At 42.9% G+C, this 22,509-nt stretch overlaps 1 protein-coding gene across 2 annotated transcripts; it reads left to right on the top strand.

Moving 5' to 3' along the window:
- Window positions 1-392: 392 nt before the first annotated feature.
- Window positions 393-10,513, top strand: LOC136751480 (extracellular serine/threonine protein kinase FAM20C). 2 transcript variants are annotated; one of them, XM_066707128.1, is made up of 12 exons: window positions 393-832; window positions 1,423-1,851; window positions 2,316-2,488; window positions 3,936-4,014; window positions 4,272-4,364; window positions 4,443-4,558; window positions 4,690-4,870; window positions 5,153-5,262; window positions 5,506-5,587; window positions 5,679-5,738; window positions 7,275-8,242; window positions 10,120-10,513. In XM_066707128.1, exons 2-11 carry the CDS (start codon window positions 1,427-1,429, stop codon window positions 7,537-7,539), a joined length of 1,584 nt encoding a protein of 527 aa, XP_066563225.1. In that variant the 5' UTR covers window positions 393-832; window positions 1,423-1,426; the 3' UTR covers window positions 7,540-8,242; window positions 10,120-10,513. The 2 variants fall into 2 exon arrangements, with proteins under 2 accessions (XP_066563225.1, XP_066563224.1); XM_066707127.1 differs by lacking the exon at window positions 393-832 and having other exon boundaries at window positions 840-1,851.
- Window positions 10,514-22,509: the final 11,996 nt, after the last annotated feature.

Below are 22,509 nucleotides of genomic sequence, written 5' to 3'. Positions count from 1 at the left end.
GCTGTAAAAGGTAGAGAGGGAGGGATGAATTTTTCATGTCTTCTGAGGGATTGAGAGATGAGAGGTTTAATATTAATACAAATTGAATACCTCATTGTGTGTGTTTGTGTGTGTCTAGTCTGAGCTGAGAGGAGAAATGGAGGAGTGAGAGAGAGAGGAAGGGATAGAGAGAGAGTCACAGTTATATAAACACAGTAACATTGAACGTGTGCATTAAACATTGATGTAGCCTAGCTCTCTCTCTTTCCCTCTCTTTCATTTGAAGCACAACCCTCTGTTTCAGCCCAGCACACACACTGCCCTTACACCAGTGTTGACTGTCCGCTTTATTAGGAAGCTCTGCTATATAGTGTGTGTGGGTGAGAGTGTGCATTTGAGCGTGAGTGTGTATGTGTGTGTCAGTATGACAATGCTGTCTGGGTTAAAAACACAGTCATGTGTCAGTCAGTTAGTCAGTGTGTCAGTCAGTCTGTGTCAGTCAGTCAGTGTTTCAGTTAGTCAGTCATTGTATCAGTAAACCAGTGTGTCAGTATATCAGTCAATCTGTCAGTCAGTCAGTCGGTCACCCTCTCTCTCCTCCTTATCTCTTTATCTCCCTATCTCTCTGTGTCTCCTCTCTGTCCGGTCAGTTTGTCCTGACCTGGCAGCAGGGAAGAGAGCTGCTGTTTGTACAGTGCAGATAGCCACACCGCTGCCACTGCACAGCCACAGGAGAGAAAGAGCAAGGGATGAGAGAAAGGGCAACTAGAGGGATAAAAGCAGGTAACTGCGATCTGGGTGTCAGTTTGGACTGAGAGAGCGAGAGAGAGCAAGAGAGAGAGAAAAGAGTGAGGTAACACTACAGGATGGCTCATAAGACCGACTTTTCTAACTTTCTATGAGTGAGTGTGTGAGAGTATGTGTATGTGTGGGTGTATGTTTGTGTGAGGGTGTGTGTGTGTGTGTGTGAGAGTGTGTGTATGTGTGGGTGAATGTGTGTGTGAGAGTGTGTGAGGTTGTATGCGTGTATGAGAGTGTGTGTGGTTGTATGTGTGGCTGCCTGTACATCGGTCTGTGTTTCTGTCTGCCTCAGTCTCTCTATATATCTGTCCCTGTCTTTTTGTCTCAGTTTCTGTCTGTCCCTGTCTAAGTCTCTCTGTCCATATGTGTGTCTGTTTGTCTCTGTTTATCCACCGATATGTCCATTTGATTGTCAAAGTCAATTAATTTAAGTGCATCTCCCTCTCTCTGTCTCCTTGTATGTCTCTCTATGTGTCTGTATGTCTCTTTGTCTATCTGTTGTCTGTATGTGTGTGTCTCTGTCTCTCTTTGTCTGTGTGTCTCTCCATGTGTGTCTCATTGTTTGCATGTCTCTTTGTCTCACTATGTGTCTGTGTGTCTCTGTCTCTCTCTCTGTGTGTCTGTGTCCATCTGTCCCTCCAGAGCCATGCGTCTACACTGTGTCCTCCTGTCCATGCGCCGGAGGTCGCGACCCTTCTTTCTGTTTCTTTTCTGTCTGTCTCTCGCCCTGCATCTCTTCCTGGCCCTCCACACCCTGTCCTTGTCCCGGGACCCCTGCCCCCCGCCGCCACCTCCACACCACCCCGCCAAAACTGTCCGCTCAGCCCCCCAGGCCCTCACGGCCATGCCCAACATGGCCACTGACTGGGGCCACCACTCCTCACCCAACATGGCCACTGGCGAGGGTCATCCCACCACACTCAAGAAGGCCACCGGCCCAGCCCAGGCCAGGCTGCAGGCCCTTTTCCAGCACCCTCTGTACAACCTGCCTCAGCCCCAGCTGATGGAGGATGATTGGCTGCTGAGAGTGAAGTCAAAGGTCAAGGAGAGTAACAGTAATACCCAGGAGTGGTGAGTCGGATGTGAGGGGGTTCATTAACTACACACTATACAGGTTGAAGTTCACTTATAATACTGCTACTACTACTACTGCTGTTATTACCATTGTATTGTCACTAACTATTAGTATTACTATTACTGCTACTGTTATTTACTATGTTATTGATGCACTTTACTGTGCTATATTATACTATTGGATTACAGTTAATATACTGTACTATACAATGCTGTACTAATGGTTTTACAGTTACTATACTATAGGTAACACATTTACTATTAAAGTTAAAGTTACTGTACTGTACTATAACTACTATATTGTGCTTTACCATATTCCTACCTCCATTCCCACCCTTACCTTCTCCCCCGTTCTCCTCCCTCTCTCTCTCCCCTCAACTCTCTACTCCCTTTCTCCCCTCTCTCCCTCTCCTCAATTCTACCCCTCTCCTCTCATCCTTCCCTCTCTCTCTCTGTCTCAGGGAGAGCAACGATGAGGGCTACGGAGGCCCTCAGTGGACAGACAGCGCTGACACTCACCCCCCCTGGTTACGCTTCCACCTAGGCATCACGCGCTGGGCGCTGTATCACCGTGACGACCCTGCCCTGCCCCAGCTCCTGCAGCAGCTCTCCACTCACCGCATCGTCAGTGCCGGTAACCCCCACCCCCCTCTCCACACCATGCAACCCCGCACAGCAACACATGATGCAAAACAGACAGCTCTTTGTTGCTCTGCAGCAGGACTCTCCAGTCTTGTGAGAGAGAATCATAGAGATAGGGAGACACATACACTGATAAGTGACAGAGAGAGAGAAAGACAGTGACAGAGATAGAGAGAGAGAAAGACTGACACATAGAGGGAAAGACAGGGAGAGAGAGAAAGTCAGGGAAAAAGACAGAAAGGTACAGAGAGAGGGAGATATGCACTGTAACAGAGATAAAGAGAAAGACAGGGACAGTGAGGGAGAGAAAGCCAGGGACAGTGACAGAGACAGAGAGAGAGACACACAGAGAGAGACACATGCAGAGGGACAGATAGAGACACACATAGTGAGATTGTGTGTGGCCGTAGGCAGCGAGGTCACAGTGTTAATCCCTTGGCATGTTCAGACATTTGTTTCTCCAGGAGCTTTAATACAGAGACAGAGGATTACACAATGCACTAAACACAGGCACACAGCCCCACCATTACTATTATGATTATGATTATTATTATTTTTACAGTACAGTACAGCAGAAATTCCAGTCCTTGTCCTGGAGAGACACAGTACACTACAATGCAGCAGCTGAATTATAAACTGTCAGTAACTGCAACAGGTTACTTAGATACACAGTATAAAGACAGAGCCCAGTGGCTGAACAAGAACAAAGGATATAATACAGATACAGTGCAGCAACAGGAAGCTTTATGTAATACATGTATTTTCGATGGAGTGATGTCATTTCAGCACCAGAATGTACAGGGATGTTCTAGAATGACCCCCCCTACACACTCAAACACATACACACCGCTGTGTCTTTTTCTCTCTCTGGTACGTCACAAAGGGCTTCGGAGACCGTATGTAGAGACGCATTTGGCGACAGCACATCCACAAGTCTTGAAATTGCAAGAGGCGCTGAAGAGTCTTTTTCTGCCCTCTGGTGGTCAGAACAAGTGCTACAATCAAGCCGAGCCTCATGATATCAGTTTAATGTCTTTATTTTTCTCATTCTGTCTGTCTTTGATTTCTGATTAATTGCATCCACATATTCATTTTCATTTCATTAATTTAATTCATTTTAATCTAAGCTTACTTTAATATTTAGTTTGTAAGTACTAGACACCCAAGCGCACACACTCTCAAACACTCACCCCTGCGTGGTGACTCTGACACACACACACACAATGGTGCATACACTCACACAAACACACACACTGACCCAGACACACAGAATACAAAATAATTCCTGTGATTAAATAATAATTACAATAATAATAATTGCCGCACTACCGATCCTACTGATATGAATTAATTAATTGGTTAATTAATTAATTGATAATTAACAAATATATAAGTAGTATATGCAGCTACAGTAATTGCCCCCATTTGTCTGTCCTCAGTGCAGAAGCCCGGAGGCACGCAGCTCAAGCTAGTCATGTCATTCCCCAACTACGGACAGGCGCTGTTCAAACCCATGAAGTGAGTGACCGATGACATCACCTTCATCATCACTATTATTATTTTTTAAATGATTATTACTATTGATGTAAAGAGACAGACAGACAATGACAGTCTTGTTTAGACAAGCAGACAGTGACGGTGTGCATGCTGTACAGACAGACAGGGTTGTTGCTGTTCAGACAGACAGACAGACAGGGTTGTTGTTGTTCAGACAAACAAACAGACAGGATTGTTGCTGTTCAGACAGACTGACAGACAGGATTTTTGCTGTTCAGACAGGAACGGGATGAGGAGACCAATCTCAATCTCTTCTACTTCTCTGACTTCGAGAGACACAATGCAGAGATAGCAGCCTTTCACCTGGACAGGTAACACAGGCACACACATATACTCATGCACTCACACACTGTATTACAGTATCTAATACCACCCCCCCTTTCTCCCAGAGTGCTGGGCTTTAACAGGGTACCTCCTGCGGTGGGGCGACTGGTCAATGTCACCTCAGAGATACAGCAGCTGACCACTGACCGCCGTCTGGCTCGCACCTTCTACACCTCCCCCGGTCCGTCCATCCCTCCATCCCTCCATCACTCCATCACTGTCTCTCTCTCTCTCTCTCTCTCTCTCTCTCTCTCTCTCTCTGTGTCTCAGTGGGCAGTGTGTCTATATTAACCCTCTCTCTCTGTGTCTTAGTGGGCAATGTGTGTTTCTATGGGCAGTGCTCATATTACTGCACGGTGGAGCACGGGGTGTGCGGCCGGCCCTCCCTGCTGCAGGGCTCCATGGCCGCCTTCCTGCCCGACCTCAGCCTGGCCCCTCGCAGGAGCTGGAGGAGTCCCTGGCGACGCTCCTACAGCCGCCACCGCCGGGCAGAGTGAGAGAGGGGGGTAGACAGAGGAGGGAGGGAGAGGGGGAGGGAGGGTAAGGAGGGAAGTAAGTTATGAGGGAGAGGGGTGGGGGGTGGGGGTTATTAGTGAGAAAGGAGTCCCAGGAGAACATGAGTGATAGAGAGGAGGGAGAGGAAGGCAGGGGGACAGGATTAGAAAGAAAGGAGCAGGGGAGAGGAAGAGGGGAAAGGAATGAGTGAATGAGTGAGACTACAAGAAAGAGAGAGGGAGTGGAGAAAGGAAAGAAGATGATTGATGATGTGTTGCAGGTGGGAGAAGAACCCTGACTACTGCACGACGGTTAAATCCACCCCCCCCTACAACACAGGCACCCGATTAGCAGACCTCATAGACATGGCCATACTGGACTTTCTCATGGGTAGGTTCTGTTCTTCTGGGTAGGTTGAATTTGGTTCTGGGGATTGTGACATCTTTAAGTCAATAAATTTAATTAATATAGATTGACTGTGGTGTATCTAGCTGCACGCTTCTGTTATTGCACTGTAGTGTGTGTTACTGCAGTATTCTGTTCTGGGTTGTGCTGTGGTGACTCAACTGTGCTGGATGTGTATGTCAATATGTGTGTGTCAATGTCCCTGTGTGTTTATATGTGTGTCTGTAGGTAACATGGATCGGCATCACTATGAGACCTTTGAGAAATTCGGCAATGACACCTTCCTCTTACACCTGGATAACGGCCGCGCGTGAGTCTGTCATCATGGTTGTAATTGTTACTATTAGTATTGTTGCTGTTATTTGTATTCATATTGTTATTTTTGTTGTTGTATGTGGCAGGTTTGGGCGTCACTCTCAAGATGAGCCCTCTATACTGGCTCCTCTACAGCAGTGCTGCAGGTACCCCTCCCTCCCTCTCTCTCAAATTCAAATTCAATTAAATTGCTGTATTGGCATGACAGGTGTGAACCAGTGTTGCCAAAGCATTTAAGTAACATAGATGTTAAATATTCATACAATATTAATAACAGGGTTTGCACACATCTCAGGAGGGATTTTGTCCCACTCGTCTCTGCAGATCCTCTCCAAGTCATTCAGGTTTCGAGGCTGACGTTTGGCAACTCGAACCTTCGGCTCCCTCCACAGATTTTCTATGGGATTCTGTGCTTCTTCTTGAGCCACTCCTTTGTTGCCTTGGCTGTGTGTTTTGGGTCATTGTCATGCTGGAATACCCATCCACGACCCATTTTCAATGCCCTGGCTGAGGGAAGGAGGTTCTCACCCAAGATTTGACGGTACATGGCCCCGTCCATCGTCCCTTTGATGCGGTGCAGTTGTCCTTTCCCCTTAGCAGAAAAACACCCCCAAAGAATAATGTTTCCACCTCCATGTTTGACGGTGGGGATGGTGTTCTTGGGGTCATTCCTCCTCCTCCAAACACGGCGAGTTGAGTTGATGCCAAAGAGCTCGATTTTGGTCTCATCTGACCACAACACTTTCACCCAGTTCTCCTCTGAATCATTCAGATGTTCATTGGCAAACTTCAGATGGGCCTGTACATGTGCTTTCTTGAGCAGGAGGACCTTGCGGGCACTGCAGGATTTCAGTCCTTCACGGCGTAGTGTGTTACCAATTGTTTTCTTGGTGACTATGGTCCCAGCTGCCTTGAGATCATTAACAAAATCCTCCCGTGTAGTTCTGGGCTGATTCCTCACCGTTCTCATGATCATTGAAACTCCACGAGGTGAGATCTTGCATGGAGCTCCAGACTGAGGGAGTCTGACAGTTATTTTGTGTTTCTTCCATTTGCGAATAATCGCACCAACTGTTGTCACCTTCTCACCAAGCTGCTTGGCCATGGTCTTGTAGCCCATTCCAGCCTTGTGTAGGTCTACAATCTTGTCCCTGACATCCTTGGACAGTGCTTTGGTCTTGGCCATGGTGTAGAGTTTGGAATCTGATTGATTGATTGCTTCTGTGGACAGGTGTCTTTTATACAGGTAACGAGCTGAGATTAGGAGCACTCCCTTTAAGAGAGTGCTCCTAATCTCAGCTCGTTACCTGTATAAAAGATACCTGGGAGCCAGAAATCTTGCTGATTGATAGGGGATCAATTACTTATTTCCCTCATTAACATACAATTTATAACTTTTTTGAAATGCGTTTTTCTGGATTTTTTTGTTGTTATTCTGTCTCTCACTGTTAAAATACACCTACCATTAAAATTATAGACTGATCATTTCTTTGTCAGTGGGCAAACGTACAAAATCAACAGGGGATCAAACACTTTTTTCCCTCACTTGTAACCCCCCTCCCTCTTAATACAGGTAATGTTACACCCCGCTTCCCTTTGTCATTGATAGTGGAGTTGGTATCTCTCTGTCTCCCTTGTTCCCTCACTTACCCACCTCTCCTCTCCCTCTCTCTCTCCCCCAGGATCCGGCGCTCCACCCTCCTCCGGCTGCACTTGCTGTCCGGCTCACGGTTCACCCTGAGTGCAGTGCTGCGGGAGTCTCTGTCCGCTGACCCGCTGGAGCCCCTGCTGTCCGAGCCCTACCTTGCTGCACTGGACCGCCGGCTGGCCGCGGTGCTGCGGGTGGTCAGCGTGTGCCGGGAGTTGCCAGCTGGGCTGGACATCCATGACGATGTACCGGCCAGAATCACTGACCCAAGAGAAGGGGCAGGTCACACAGCGGACTGAGGAGAGGGGGGGGGGGAATGTGGACTGAAGGGAGAATAGAGGGGAACTGAAAAACGTGTAGTAGTAGGAAGTGCAGTGAGGGTGTGTGTGTGTGTGTGTGCTTCAGATCTTGGTCAAATACATATTTTCTATATTTCCAATTACGTGTGTTTTCAATTATTTGTATTTCAATGTATGTATTGAACAACAAACTCAGCACAACAACAAAGATGGTCTACACTTACCAACACATCAAGACTCCAGTTGAAAGTAAATGTTGAGTTGCAGAAATCTCTACCTTCTCTGTCATGTTATGGCCACATTTGTCTGACAGTTAAACTGTTAACAGTATTATGATTAGCACTGACAATATGTGTTATGTGTGCAAGGTACATATTTTTCCAGCTGTAGCTCAACTTTGAATTACATACCAGCACAATAATAGGCCTTAATGTTTTAATGAAAATATTCAGATAGTCATTCACATGAATAAATCACGGTAGTGAAAATTATGTATTATTACACTTTTTACACAGTTCCTCTGACAGTTCCTCTTACAGTGAGCGGCAGTCTGGCATGAAGACACGCCCACCTGTACCGAGAAGGCGCTCCACAGCTGCAGAAGATGCTGAACATGCATGTATTCAGCAGCAATTGTACTGAGAGTCAGATACTGCCCATCTTTTGTGTTCCAGAACTGAAGAGGGTCAGATGATGGTGGAAGGTGAGGTATGGAGAGGTTATCCTCAATTTCTCTGTTAATGGTTAGAGATTCCTAAGGATCTCTGCATGGCTGATCCATGTATCCGCAATGCTTATCCAGATGTCTTCCAGGAGGAATATGCTTATGTTGTGATGTACAAATAAGGTTATATTTTCAATGACAACCCATTTACTCAAATACAAATGACTGTAAAAGGAGAAATATCAAATACTAGTGAAAATACATAATTGAAGTATTTGCAAATATATATCAATACTTTTAAAAAGTATTTTCAAATACAGTCAATTAGTAATTATCAAACAGGATACAATTTGTAATTTTTACAATACAACATTTAAATGGTATTTTATGTAATTAAAGCTACATAAATATAAATGGTGTTTGACCCAGGTCAGGTTAATTGTTTCAAATTAATATACTTATTATTATTATACTTATAAGTAATATACTTAGTTATGGATAAAAATAAAATAATAATCTCAAAACACAAGACCACACTGGTTACATCACTACTACTACTACTACTACTACTATTAGTAATAATACCACCACTAATACTACTAATACTAAAAATGATAATACATTAATTTATAGCTGTTTAGCCACATACATTTCATTTGATATATAATTGAATCTAGTAACATGCAAGAAAACGCAAACCTCACCTCACCTGATTCAGGAAAACAATTATATATTTCAAAAATAGATCTTTCCTTTACAACCATTTATTTAAAGGCATTGGAGCCGTCAGACATAAACAAGCAATTAATCAACAGAAAGAGAGACACTTCTCTGGGCCCTGTTTAGTGAAAACTCGGAGTTGAAGGAAACTCTGGCTTGTCAGTTTCACAGCCAGTTCAGCTCAACTCTGAGTCACTCCGTGAAGCTGACCTGCTTGCTGGCAGGTTTTCTTCAACTAACCCGGAGTCTCTCCTCCTCTCTAGCTGAAGCCTATAGACGGAAGGACGTGTCAGACATGTCCTGTCCTTTTCTTGAAAAGCCAGTTGATATTGAAGCACAAATACTCTGCAGAAATCTCCGTCAGGAGAGGGTGATCAGACCCCGCCTGGATGTTTTATCATGCCCTGATGATTATGTTTTTCTGCACAATCAATCATTTATTTGAACAATATCCTCAGCCTTCATATCGTTCATATGACACATCGCGGACATGCTCTCAGTTCGGAACAGATTCTTTGTGTTGCACTTTGTTTTTTTGCCATCGGGAGTTTTCTATAAAACATTGGCGACGGAAAGCATATTTCCAAGTCAGCCGGCTGTCGGGTTGTCAGAAATGTGACTCTTGCACTGAAACGTTTACTGTACGCTTTTGTGGTGTTCCCAAGTCACAGACCCACAAGACTCATCAAAGAAGAACTCCACAGAATTGCAGGTATCAGTCATAATTAATATATTAAGTATGTAAGCTTTGAGACTTGAAGCACTAATCAGTTAATTTGATATATTTTATGGTTTCCAGGAGTGATTGGCTGCATAGATGGCACTCTTATTCCTATCACAGCTCCTTCAGTAAATGAAGGAGATTATGTGAATAGGAAGTCTTTCCACAGCATTAATGTGCAGGTAGGCCTAAATAGTAGCCTTTAGCATTCAAGAGGAAATATACTTCACATCACAGCTACTGCAGCTATTTACTGTTCTGCACTGTGAAGATCATATGTGATGCAGCCCACATCATCAGCAACGTGGAAGCAAAGTGGCCTGGGTCTGTGACTCGCGAATATTTAGTGAGTGTACACTGAGCGCTAGATTTGCCCATGGTGAATTTATATATATAGCTATATCCTATTATAATCAATATTTTGTTTCCTCCTATTGCAACTGAAAATTTCAACTGTATCCTCGTATTATCATAGGAGAGTTCAATGGTTACCTGCTCCGTGACAGAGGGTACCCCTGCCAGCCCTATTTGCTGACCCCTCACTCTGATGAGCCTGGCCCGCAGCAACGTTAAAACTTGGCTCACTGCAGGACACGAGCCAGGGTAGAGATGACCATTGGGATGCTCAAGGCCCGGTGCCTTCGTAGAATCAGGGTCACCCCAGAGAGGGCATGTGACAATATTGTGGCATGTGTGATTCTCCACAACATTGCCACAATTAGAGGAGAACAATGTCCTACTCAACCAGTGAATGATCCTGATAACGATCCTGACCACACCGCTTACGCACGAGATGGAAGAGCAGTCAGAGACACAATATGCTACCATCATTTCTGATGGACCCATGGACCCCAGTGTCAAATAAATACAATATGCCTTTCTTTTTATGAAGTCTTCTTTATTTCATGCAAGTACAAATTCAGTACAGTAGTTAATATTTTTTATGTTGTTCAAACAAGTAAAATCATCCACCTGTGTGTACCTCACCACCTTTAACTGATGTTCCAGCAGTTGTATTTCTATTGTTGTCTTTTGCTTCTGCAGCCTTACACTCACCTAAAGGATTATTAGGAACTCCTGTTCAATTTCTCATTAATGCAATTATCTAACCAACCAATCACATGGCAGTTGCTTCAATGCATTTAGGGGTGTGGTCCTGGTCAAGACAATCTCCTGAACTCCAAACTGAATGTCTGAATGGGAAAGAAAGGTGATTTAAGCAATTTTGAGCGTGGCATGGTTGTTGGTGCCAGACGGGCCGGTCTGAGTATTTCACAATCTGCTCAGTTACTGGGATTTTCACGCACAACCATTTCTAGGGTTTACAAAGAATGGTGTGAAAAGGGAAAAACATCCAGTATGCGGCAGTCCTGTGGGCGAAAATGCCTTGTTGATGCTAGAGGTCAGAGGAGAATGGGCCGACTGATTCAAGCTGATAGAAGAGCAACTTTGACTGAAATAACCACTCGTTACAACCGAGGTATGCAGCAAAGCATTTGTGAAGCCACAACACGTACAACGTTGAGGCGGATGGGCTACAACAGCAGAAGACCCCACCGGGTACCACTCATCTCCACTACAAATAGGAAAAAGAGGCTACAATTTGCACAAGCTCACCAAAATTGGACAGTTGAAGACTGCTATCCTATCAATATGGGCCAACATTTCTAAAGAATGCTTTCAGCACCTTGTTGAATCAATGCCACGTAGAATTAAGGCAGTTCTGAAGGCGAAAGGGGGTCAAACACAGTATTAGTATGGTGTTCCTAATAATCCTTTAGGTGAGTGTATGTGGTACATTTCTAAAAAAAAAAAATGTTTTCTCTAAGTACACCTTGTACAGCTGTTTCACAGGGAGCTATAGGAACACAAAAATATGACATTGAATTTCACAGTGCCAGGTCTACTTAGTTTCATTGTAAGTCATGGGCCAATGCTGAACAACATCTTACTGAGGTAAGTTGTGCTGTGGAGGTGGATGGACCCTCTTCCGCATTGTAATTTCCAGCATTGCTCTGTTAGAGAAAAATAAGGTGCAAGTTTTATTATGGAACAATGCTATCATCAACTGTTAGATGTTATTTTTAAGGTATGAACCTCAATAGGCCTCTCTGTATCTTCCCTCTCCGTGGCAGCTGACAAGGTGTCTTCATCATCCTCCTGTAATGAAAATGAACAATTTTTGTGTTCTACTCTAACCCATTATGAAAAATCTGTGGAATATTAAGAGTACTTACAACTGCATGGAGGTCTCCACCAGACAGATTACACCATCAGCAACTGGTAGAACATAAAGAAGATTAGACAGTTAAATTATAACTTTACCCAGAAAAGTGCCCCACCTAATTTTTTTTTTTTTTACAACAGTGTGCAGGCCACATCACAATTTTTCAAATATATAACTCTGAGTCACCTTCAAATAGATTATGATGATTTCTGAAGGACAACTAAGATTCTGAAAAAGTAACAGCAGTCACTTACAAAGAATTGTACCACTACAAGAAAATCAGTGTGCCAAGTTGTGTCTAAGATGGATTGGTGGGCGTCACTGAGCTAACACTAGCAAAAGGATGAATGTACATACAGCTCTGGAAAAAAATCTTAATCTTAATTTACTTTTTTTTGCTTAAAAAAATTCACTAACTACTTAAATATATCACATGTTGAATGTAGCCACTGAATGCTGTTTAATTAGGTAGGGTAGGCTAAACAACATCACAATTGCTTGTAATGAAATTGTACCTTACCTATTTGAAGTATATTTTTACATTTCATCTTCAATTTTTTCTTAAATGTATATTCATATTCTACATAAAGAGTCATTCATATTTCTAACTCCACTGGGGAGAAGTAGGAGGTTCAAGCCCTTTTTTCTCCTGTTGCCATTGTGAATCGTGTTATCTGCGTTCCATTGATGAGGCTTTTAATCTCCTCATGCATGCACTTTACTCAGGGTTAACTTAACTCAGAGTTGATTGAACTCATTGTTATCATCTGTTCTGAAACCGAAAACTCTGAGTTTGACAGCTCAGAGTTAGTCAACCCAGAGTTCAGGTTTCAACTCAGAGTTTGTTAAACCTGCTTTCTGAAACAGGGCCCTGGTCAGGATTGAAAACTGGATCAGAGCGGGATAGATGCACTGCTGGGAGATTTTTGATGCTTGTTTGTTGAATTGATTTTTGAAAAACTGAATGTCCAGATGGAACTCCAAATTGAAAGAATGACAATTTATGAACAATTAGTCTTTGCATAAGCAGGCATAAATAAAAATGTTTCATTAACAAAACAAAAATCTTTGGAGCACAAATGCAAGCAAGTTTTCCAGATCAGCAGGGACACACGCACCCGGGGACACAAATGGAAATTGGGCTTCAAGGAATTCAAAACGGAAAACAGGAGACACTTCTTTACACAGAGAGTAGTCAAAATCTGGAATAAACTACCCAGCGATGTGGTAGAAGCTGAAAGTTTGGGAACATTTAAAAATAGACTGGATAGGATCCTTGGATCACTTGGATATTAATGAACACCAAACGAGCACGATGGGTCGAATGGCCTCCTCTCGTTTGTAAACTTTCTTATGTTCTTATGTTCTTAAGCAACATGGTAATTTAAAAACACTGTGTGCTCCCAGTCAGCCACGCTCACAAACCTACATCTTCCTCCTTTAGAACAACCACCTGCATATACAAACACACACTCCACCCAAGTATACATCCCCCTTGGCATTTTTCCTATTTTGTTGCATTACAACCTGTAATTTAAATTGATTTTTATTTGGATTTCATATAATTGACAAACACAAAATAGTCCAAATTGTTGAAGTGAAATGAAAAAAATAACTTGTTTTAACAAATTCTAAAAAATAAAAAACAGAAAAGTGGTGCATGCATATGTATTCTCCCCCTTTGCTATGAAGCCCCTAAATATGATCTGGTGCAACCTTCAGAAGTCACATAATTAGTTAAATAAAGGCCACCTGTGTCCAATCTAAGTGTCACATGATCTGTCACATGACCTCAGTATATATACACCTGTTCTGAAAGGCCCCAGAGTCTGCAACACCACTGAGGAGGGGTACCACCAAGCAAGTGGCACCATGAAGACCAAGGAGCGCTCCAAACAGGTCTGGGACAAAGTTGTAGAGAAGTACAGATCACAGTTGGGTTATAAAAAAATATCCAAAACTTTGAACATCCCAGAGACCACCATTAAATCCATTATTAAAAATCCATCCATTATGCCAAGAGAGGGCCGCCCACCAAAACTCATGGACCAGGCAAGGAGGGCATTAATCAGAGAGGCAACAAAGAGACAAAGGATAACACTGAAGAAGCTGCAAAGCTCCACTGTGGAGATCGGAGTATCTGTCCATAGAACCACTTTAAGCTATACACTCCACAGAGCTGGACTTTACGGAAGAGTGGTCAGAAAAAAGCCATTGCTTATTTTATTTTTTTCTTTAAGCAAACATGTTTGCTGTTCCACAAAAGGCATGTGGGAGATTCCCAAAACATATGGAAGAAGGTACTCTGGTCAGATGAATCTAAAATTTAGCTTTTTGGCCATCAAGGAAAATGCTACAGCTCTGGTGCAAACTCAACACCTCTCATCACCCATGGTGGTGGCAGCATCATGCTGTGGGGATGTTTTTCATCGGCAGGGACTGGGAAACTGGTCAGAATTGAAGGAATGATTGATGGCCCTAAATACAGGGAAATTCTTGAGGGAAACCTGTTTCAGTCTTCCAGAGATGTGCGACTGGGGATTTACCTTCCAGCAGGACAATGACCCTAAGCATACTGCTAAAGCAACACTCAAGTGGTTTAAAGGGATTTAAATGTACTGGAATGACCTAGTCAAAGCCCAGACCTCAATCCAATTGAGAATCTGTGGTATGACTTAAAGATTGGTTATTAGACACTTATTAGTTATTTAGACAGGACTCTTGTATTACAAAAGTTTCATTTTATTGAATAACAACACTTTTCGATACTACTGTGTGAGATCACTGCAATTTTTTCTTAAAACAGCATCTCTACATGTATGGCAGCCATTCCATTCCTGTGTCTGTTGAATTCCAACACAGGCACAACTCATTCTACTGAATGAGGTACTGATTAGGTGATCACCTGAACCAAATCTTATTTAACAAGGAAAAGTATAAAAAACGCTGCTGTGGTCATCACTATCCTCTTGCAATAGGACCAGCAAAAACAGTGCTAGTAATACCTCAAAAGTAATTGGAATAAAAAAAATGCCAAAAGGAAAGTTCTGGTTTTACTGGCAGAGGGATACGGTGAGTGTTGGGTTGCTCCCATCCTTACAATTTCTAAGACGGCGGTTCATAAGAACAAGGTCAAGCGAAAGACATTGGGGACAACAAAGCTACAGACCGACAGAGGGTGAAAATGACTCTCCACTGACCGGGATGACCGCCAACTCATTCGAATGTCACTCAACAACTGTAGGATGACATCAAGTGACCTACAAAAAGAATGGCACATGGCAGCTGGGGTGAAGTGCACGGCGAGGATGATTCAAAACAGGCTCCTTGGGGCAGGGCTGAAGCCATGCAAAGCTAGAAAAAAGCCCTTCATCAATGAGAAGCAAAGAAGAGCCAGGCTGAGGTTTGCAAAAGACCATAAGGATTGGACCATAGAGGACTGGAGTAAGGTCATCTTCTCTGATGAGTCCAATTTTCAGCTTTGCCCAACACCTGGTCGTCTAATGATTAGACAGAGACCCGGAGAGGCCTACAAGCCACAGTGTCTCACACCTACTGTGAAATTTGGTGGAGGATCGGTGATGATCTGGGGGTGCTTCAACAAAGCTGAAATCGTGCAGATTTGTCTTTGTGAAGGACACATAAATCAAGCCATGTACAAGGTTGTCCTGGAAGAAAACTTGCTTCTTTCTGCTCTGACAATGTTCCCCAACTCTGAGGATTGTTTTTTTCCAGCAGGACAATGCTCCATGCTACACAGCCAGGTCAATCAAGGTGTGGATGGAGGACCACCAGATCAAGACCTGAACCCCATTTAAAACCTCTGGAATGTGATCAAGAGGAAGATGGATGGTCACAAGCCATCAAACAAAGCTGAGCTGCTTGAATTTTTGTGCCAGGAGTGGCATAAAGTCACCCAACATCAATGTGAAAAACTGGTGGAGAGCATGCCAAGATGCATGAAAGCGGTAATTGAAAATCAGGGTTATTCCACCAAATATTGATTTCTGAACTCTTCCTAAGTTAAAACGTTATTATTGTGTTGTTTAAAAATGAATATGAACTTATTTTCTTTGCATTATTCAAGGTCTGACAACACTGCATCTTTTTTGTAATTTTGGCCAGATGTCATTTTCTGCAAATAAATGCTCTAAATGATAATATTTGTATTTGGAATTTGGGAGACATGTTGTCAGTAGTTTATATAATAAAACAAAAATGTTAATTTTACCCAAATACAGTGCATCCGGAAAGTATTCACAGCGCTTCACTTTTTCCACATTTTGTTATGTTACAGCCTTATGATATGTTACAGCCATAATGACAACGTGAAAGAAGTTTGTTTGAAATCTTTGCAAATTTATTAAAAATAAAAAACAAAAAAAGCACATGTACATAAGTATTCACAGCCTTTGCTCAATACTTTGTTGACTACAACCTCAAGTATTTTTGAGTATGATGCTACAAGCTTGACACACCTATTTCTGGACAGTTTCTCCCATTCTTCCTTGCAGGACCTCTCAAGCTCCATCAGGTTGGACGGGGAGCATCGGTGCACAGCCATTTTCAGATCTCTCCAGAGATGTTCAATGGGGTTCAAGTTTGGGCTCTGGCTGGGCCACTCAAGGACATTCACAGAGTTGTCCTGTAGCCACTCCTTTGTTATCTTGGCAGTGTGCTTAGGGTCGTTGTCCTGTTGGAAGATGAACCTTCACCCCAGTCTGAGGTCCAGAGTGCTCTGGAGCAGGTTTTCATCAAGGATGTCTGTGTACATTGCTGCATTCATCTTTCCCTCGATCCTGACTAGTCTCCCAGTTCTTCCTGCTGAAAAACATCCCCACAGCATGATGCTGCCATCACCATGCTTCACTGTAGGGATGGTATTGGCCAAGTGATGAGCGGTGCCTGGTTTCCTCCAGACATGAGTTCAATATTTGTTTCATCAGACCAGAGAATTTTGTTTCTCATGGTCTGAGAGTCCTTCAGGTGCCTTTTGGCAAACTCCAGACGGGCTGTCATGTGCCTTTTACTGAGGAGTGGCTTCCGTCTGGCCACTCTACCATACAGGCCTGATTGGCGGAGTGCTGCAGAGATGGTTGTTCTTCTGGAAGGTTCTCCTCTCTCCACAGAGACACGCTGGAGCTCTGTCAGAGTGTCCATCGGGTTCTTGGTCACCTCCCTGACTAAGGCCCTTCTCCCCCGATCACTCAGTTTGGCCAGGCGGCCAGCTATAGGAAGAGTCCTGGTGGTTCCAAACTTCTTCCATTTACGAATGATGGAGGTCACTGTGCTCATTGGGACCTTCAATGCTGCAGACATTTTTCTGTACCATTCCCCAGATCTGTGCCTCGATACAATCCTGTCTCAGCGGTCTACAGACAATTCCTTGGACTTCATGGCTTGGTTTGTGCTCTGACATGCACTGTTAACTGTGGGACCTTATATAGACAGGTGTATGCCTTTCCAAATCATGTCCAATCAACTGAATTTACCACAGGTGGACTCCAATCAAGTTGTAGAAACATCTCAAGGATGATCAGTGGAAACAGGATGCACCTGAGCTCAATTTTGAGGGTCATGGCAAAGGCTGTGAATACTTATGTACATGTTCTTTTTTTGTTTTTTATTTTTAATAAATTTGCAAAGATTTCAAACAAACTTCTTTCACGTTGTCATTATGGGGTATTGTTTGTAGAATTTTGAGGAAAATAATGAATTTAATCCATTTTGGAATAAGGCTGTAACATAACAAAATGTGGAAAAAGTGAAGCGCTGTGAATACTTTCCGGATGCACTGTACCTATAAATAGTAAAACCAGAGAAACTGATAATTTTGTAGTGGTCTTTTAATTTTTTCCCAGACCTGTATATTGTAAAGAGCACTGCTTTTCCCTGCTCTCGTTGTGGTTCCACCACACTCGGCAGAAATAACAGAGCAGGATGCAAACCAACAAGAACTTTATTGAGAACAGGCTTCTCTCAGGCTAGAGCAGAACTTTGCTGGCTGACTGACTGACTGACTCTCTAGCTCTAACACCTAACTCTACACAACTCTGACACGGGTACTGGGGCACCCCTATTTATTAGTTTGCACCCACGTGTTCCTGCGCGGGGCCAACCCCTCACCCCTGGAAGTAACTAAACCCCAAAGTTACATAAACATAACAGGAAGAACACAAACACATACAGCACATGTCCCACCCAGTCCCAGATCGCTATATATATATAACATTTGATGTTGTCCTTACACATACCATCTTAAAAAGGTTTTGTTTTATATAAAGTGTAAACATCACCATGGACATGATTTTGGGACCTTTTCACATACAATTGTACTATTTATATCATAAAGTGAATAATAAAGTTAATATGTAAAATAAAAATCACATTTAATTATGCATATTATTTATTAATATTGTATCTTTTATGGACAGCTGTCATTTAAGTAAAGCTGCTGTGATGATCACCATTGTCTTTTTAATGGATTTGTTTGTGTTTTAATTTACAATGATACAGTAATGGATCTATCACACTGGACTACCACAACTTATCTGTACACTGCAGTTCGGATGCAGAACACATGCGCTTTCAGATCAATACTCACTTCCTTGTGCCATGTGCTGGAGCGGATGTCCGGGTCCTTCTATTTCTCCCATAACTCATCAAACTCACCGGCATGTTGCAGTTTTTCCACGCAATTGTGAGCGCTGCTAAACTATTCATTTTGCATACCCATTCTTAACGTTAGATATATTTTTTATGCAGCTGCACTGTGAAACTTTGTTCTTTTGAAAGCAAACCTAAATGGTCAAATTGCCCCGCCTTTCTACTTTGCGAAGGCCAATCAAAATACATTTTATTTCCCAAAAATGGTAAAATGTGTGTCACTGACGTATGAATGGTGCTATGGAACTGCAGAATGAAGCATATAGCCAGTTTAATATTCATATTCATAATCATAATATTTATAAGTCATATTAATGACCTATGAATGAAGTCTTCTGTGGGAAATGTAGTGGATTAAAAAGTACATTATTTTGTTCATAAATGTAGTGGAGTAAAGGTAAAAGTAGCCACCAATAAATATATAAGTAAAGTACAAATAGTTGAAAATCGTACTTAAGTACAGGAACGAAGTTTTTGTATTTTGTTACTTTACACCCCTGCACTCTAGTGACTGTATAATGATCATAATACTAATATGCTGGGGTTGGCACAGCTGCTGGCCAGCTCCTGGGCCCCGGGCTTGATTCCGGGCCCTTGGGTGCTGTTGCCTATGTGCAGCATGCCTGTTTTCCCCCTGTGGGGCTGCCTGGGATTTCCCACTGAGTGTGATCTTCAGTGAGTAAACTTTGGACAAATACTCATTGATTTCTAAAGTTTCCACACATTCACTCACTCACACTAACACACTCACTTACTGACTTGCACACACTATCTTACACACATTCAGTCTTGCCCTCCCCCTCACTTCTTCCTCTCCTCCACTCTTCCTCCCCCTCCATCTACAGTGAGGGGAAAAAGTATTTGATCCCCTGCTGATTTTGTACGTTTGCCCACTGACAAAGAAATGATCAGTCTATAATTTTAATGGTAGGTGTATTTTAACAGTGAGAGACAGAATAACAACAAGAAAAAACAGAAAAATGCATTTCAAAAAAATTACAAATTGATTTGCATGATAATGAGGGAAATAAGTATTTGACCCCTTCGACTTAGTACTTAGTACAGGGGGACCTTGCTGGCGCTGCAGGATTTCAGTCCTTCACGGCATAGTGTGTTACCAATTGTTTTCTTGGTGACTATGGTCCCAGATGCCTTGAGATCATTAACAAGATCCTCCCGTGTAGTTCTGGGCTGATTCCTCACTGTTCTCATGATCATTGAAACTCCACGAGGTGAGATCTTGCATGGAGCCCCAGACCGAGGGAGACTGACAGTTATTTTGTGTTTCTTCCATTTGCGAATAATCGCACCAACTGTTGTCACCTTCTCACCAAGCTGCTTGGTGATGGTCTTGTAGCCCATTCCAGCCTTGTGTAGGTCTACAATCTTGTCCCTGACATCCTTGGACAGCTCTTTGGTCTTGGCCATGGTGTAGAGTTTGGAATCTGATTGATTGATTGCTTCTGCGGACAGGTGTCTTTTATACAGGTAACGAGCTGAGATTAGGAGCACTCCCTTTAAGAGAGTGCTCCTAATCTCAGCTCGTTACCTGTATAAAAGACACCTGGGAGCCAGAAACCTTGCTGATTGATAGGGGATCAAATACTTATTTCCCTCATTAACATGCAAATCATTTTTTTTTTTTTAAATGCATTTTTTTCTGGATTTTTTTGTTGTTATTCTGTCTCTCACTGTTAAAATACACCTACCATTAAAATTATAGACTGATCATTTCTTTGTCAGTGGGCAAACGTACAAAATCAGCAGGGGATCAAATACTTTTTTCCCTCACTATATCTTCTATCCATCCCCCTTCCTCTCCCTCCCCACCCCTCTCCTCCCTCTCTCCTTACTCTGCATACTGTAGGAGGGGGTAAGAAATGCAGTGTAGAAGCTTGCTTGGGTGAGTTGGTGCCTCGCTGGCTCAGCAGGGCAGTTGACAACTATGAGGCAGCAAATGTAAAACAGCACACACTTTTTTCCCCAGTGTCTTGTTTCACACATTTAACTTAAACCTTTCTTCCACATTTCATAAATACTTAAGCCATTTCTTCCACATTTATAAATATTTTGTTTATTTAAATAAATACTTAAATAAATGCTAAATCTCCGTTTTTGAAAAATAAATATTTAACTAAATCCTAAATCTCTGAGTCACAAAGTTTTAAATAAATATTTAGTCTAAATATAAATGTAAAAGTTAAATGTAAAAGTTAAATGTCTCACAGCAGTGGGCGGGGCTTCAGTAACCTGTGTAATGAAAGCAGCGTTTCGATGCATTGTAGGGGTATCAAATTGTCGGATTGCATTTCCGTGATGCGGTCAGTGGAGCTAGTGGTCACTGACCCACTGACTGGACACCCAGTAAAAACATACTGTTTAATAGGAAAGTATTTTACATTACAAAATAAAAACATACAACATTTTAATTCTCATGATCATTTTTTTTTTAAAAAGACAGCTCTAAAATCACTTAAAACTTTTAAAATCTTAACGTGATTAAAATAAACCAAACTACATGAACTCAAAATATACATGTGCAACAAATCATTCAAATCAAACTGTGCTTTAAGGGCAAACTGCCAAACCAACAAAACAGTCAAATGCATTAAAGTAAACAGAAAATGCATCAGATAAATCAATAAAATAACAAAACGTAAAAAACAAAAAAAAACAATCTGATGCATTTGAATAATAAACATAACAGTTAACACATTTGACAAAAAAAAAAAAAAAAAACAGTCAGGTGGCGGTTCACGGGGACCCTGCTGCTTAGACCACTGCAAATGATCTTGATCCATTTCCTCAAGCCAAGAGCGAGACCCATCCCCTCCATAACGAGCTACAGGTATTCGTGGCCCACTCTATCAAAGGCCTTCTCCTGGTCCAGGCTGATAAGGACCAGAGGAAGCCTTCTCTCGTTCGAGTAGGCCACGACATCCCTGAGCAGCATGGTGTTGTCGGCCGCCGATCTCCCCCAGGCACCACAGACCTGGTCGGGACCCACGACTTGAGGGAGTGGCCGCTGCAGCCGGAGCGTAAAGTGCTTTGGCCAGTATCTTGTAGTCGGTGCACAGGAGGCTGACCGGCCGCCAGTTCCTCAGATCCTTCGGATTTCCCTTCTTATGAAGAAGAGAGAGAATGCTCTTTCTCATAGAAGGGGCCAGTCTACCCTCTCTGTACACCGACCCCAAGACCTGTGCCAGATCTTCCCTAAGCACCTCCCAAAAGATCTTACAGAATTCAGCAGGGATCCCATCGGGACCCGGTGTCCTTCCAGAGTTAAGACTCTTGATCACCTGGGAGAGTTCCGTGGTGGTGATCTCTGGATCCTCCTCCACCTCCTCGTCCCCCTCATTGCAGGACTCAATAGGGCCAGAAAGTGATGGATCAAATTTTGATCAAACTCCCTGTAGAAGTCACGCACCACTGTCTCAACAACCTCTCTGCCCTCCACCTCCTGCCCCGAGGAGTTGATCATGGAGGACATTGCAGGCCGCCTCTCCTTCGTTTTCTTGAAGAAGCGGCTGCACTTCTCATCGTCTTCCATGATGCGGACCCTGGAAAGGACCTTGATCTTCTCTTGCTCCTCCCAATAGAGGGCGGAGAGACTCAGTTTGACCCGGGTGTGGAAGGAAAGTTAGAAATTCTATTCTAATACCTGTTTTTCTCTCTTGTAAACTTAAGAAAGATAAGGTCAAGTTAGAAGGTCAGGCCAGAAGGAAGCTTGATTTCGGTTTGTTATTTACGATGAGAATCTCGGAGGCAATGTCAAACAGTATGATTTACGTGCCTGCTCCCTAATCCATGTGTCGATCGGTGAACTCTGTCCGATAATGATATATATTCTGCTTAGCTAACTTTTAAGATAACATAGTAATGACTTTCTGATTATAACCAGCTCTTTGATTTCTGTGTATAAAAGCTCTGACTGTTAAAATGAAGGCAGAGCGACTTTGGGATCTCTTTGAT

The sequence above is a fragment of the Amia ocellicauda genome, chromosome 6, assembly GCF_036373705.1.
Source record: "Amia ocellicauda isolate fAmiCal2 chromosome 6, fAmiCal2.hap1, whole genome shotgun sequence".
In the NCBI taxonomy this organism is placed as follows: domain Eukaryota; kingdom Metazoa; phylum Chordata; class Actinopteri; order Amiiformes; family Amiidae; genus Amia; species Amia ocellicauda.
The sequence above is the reverse complement of the archived record's forward strand: the minus strand, read 5'-3'. Positions and strand labels throughout refer to the sequence as shown.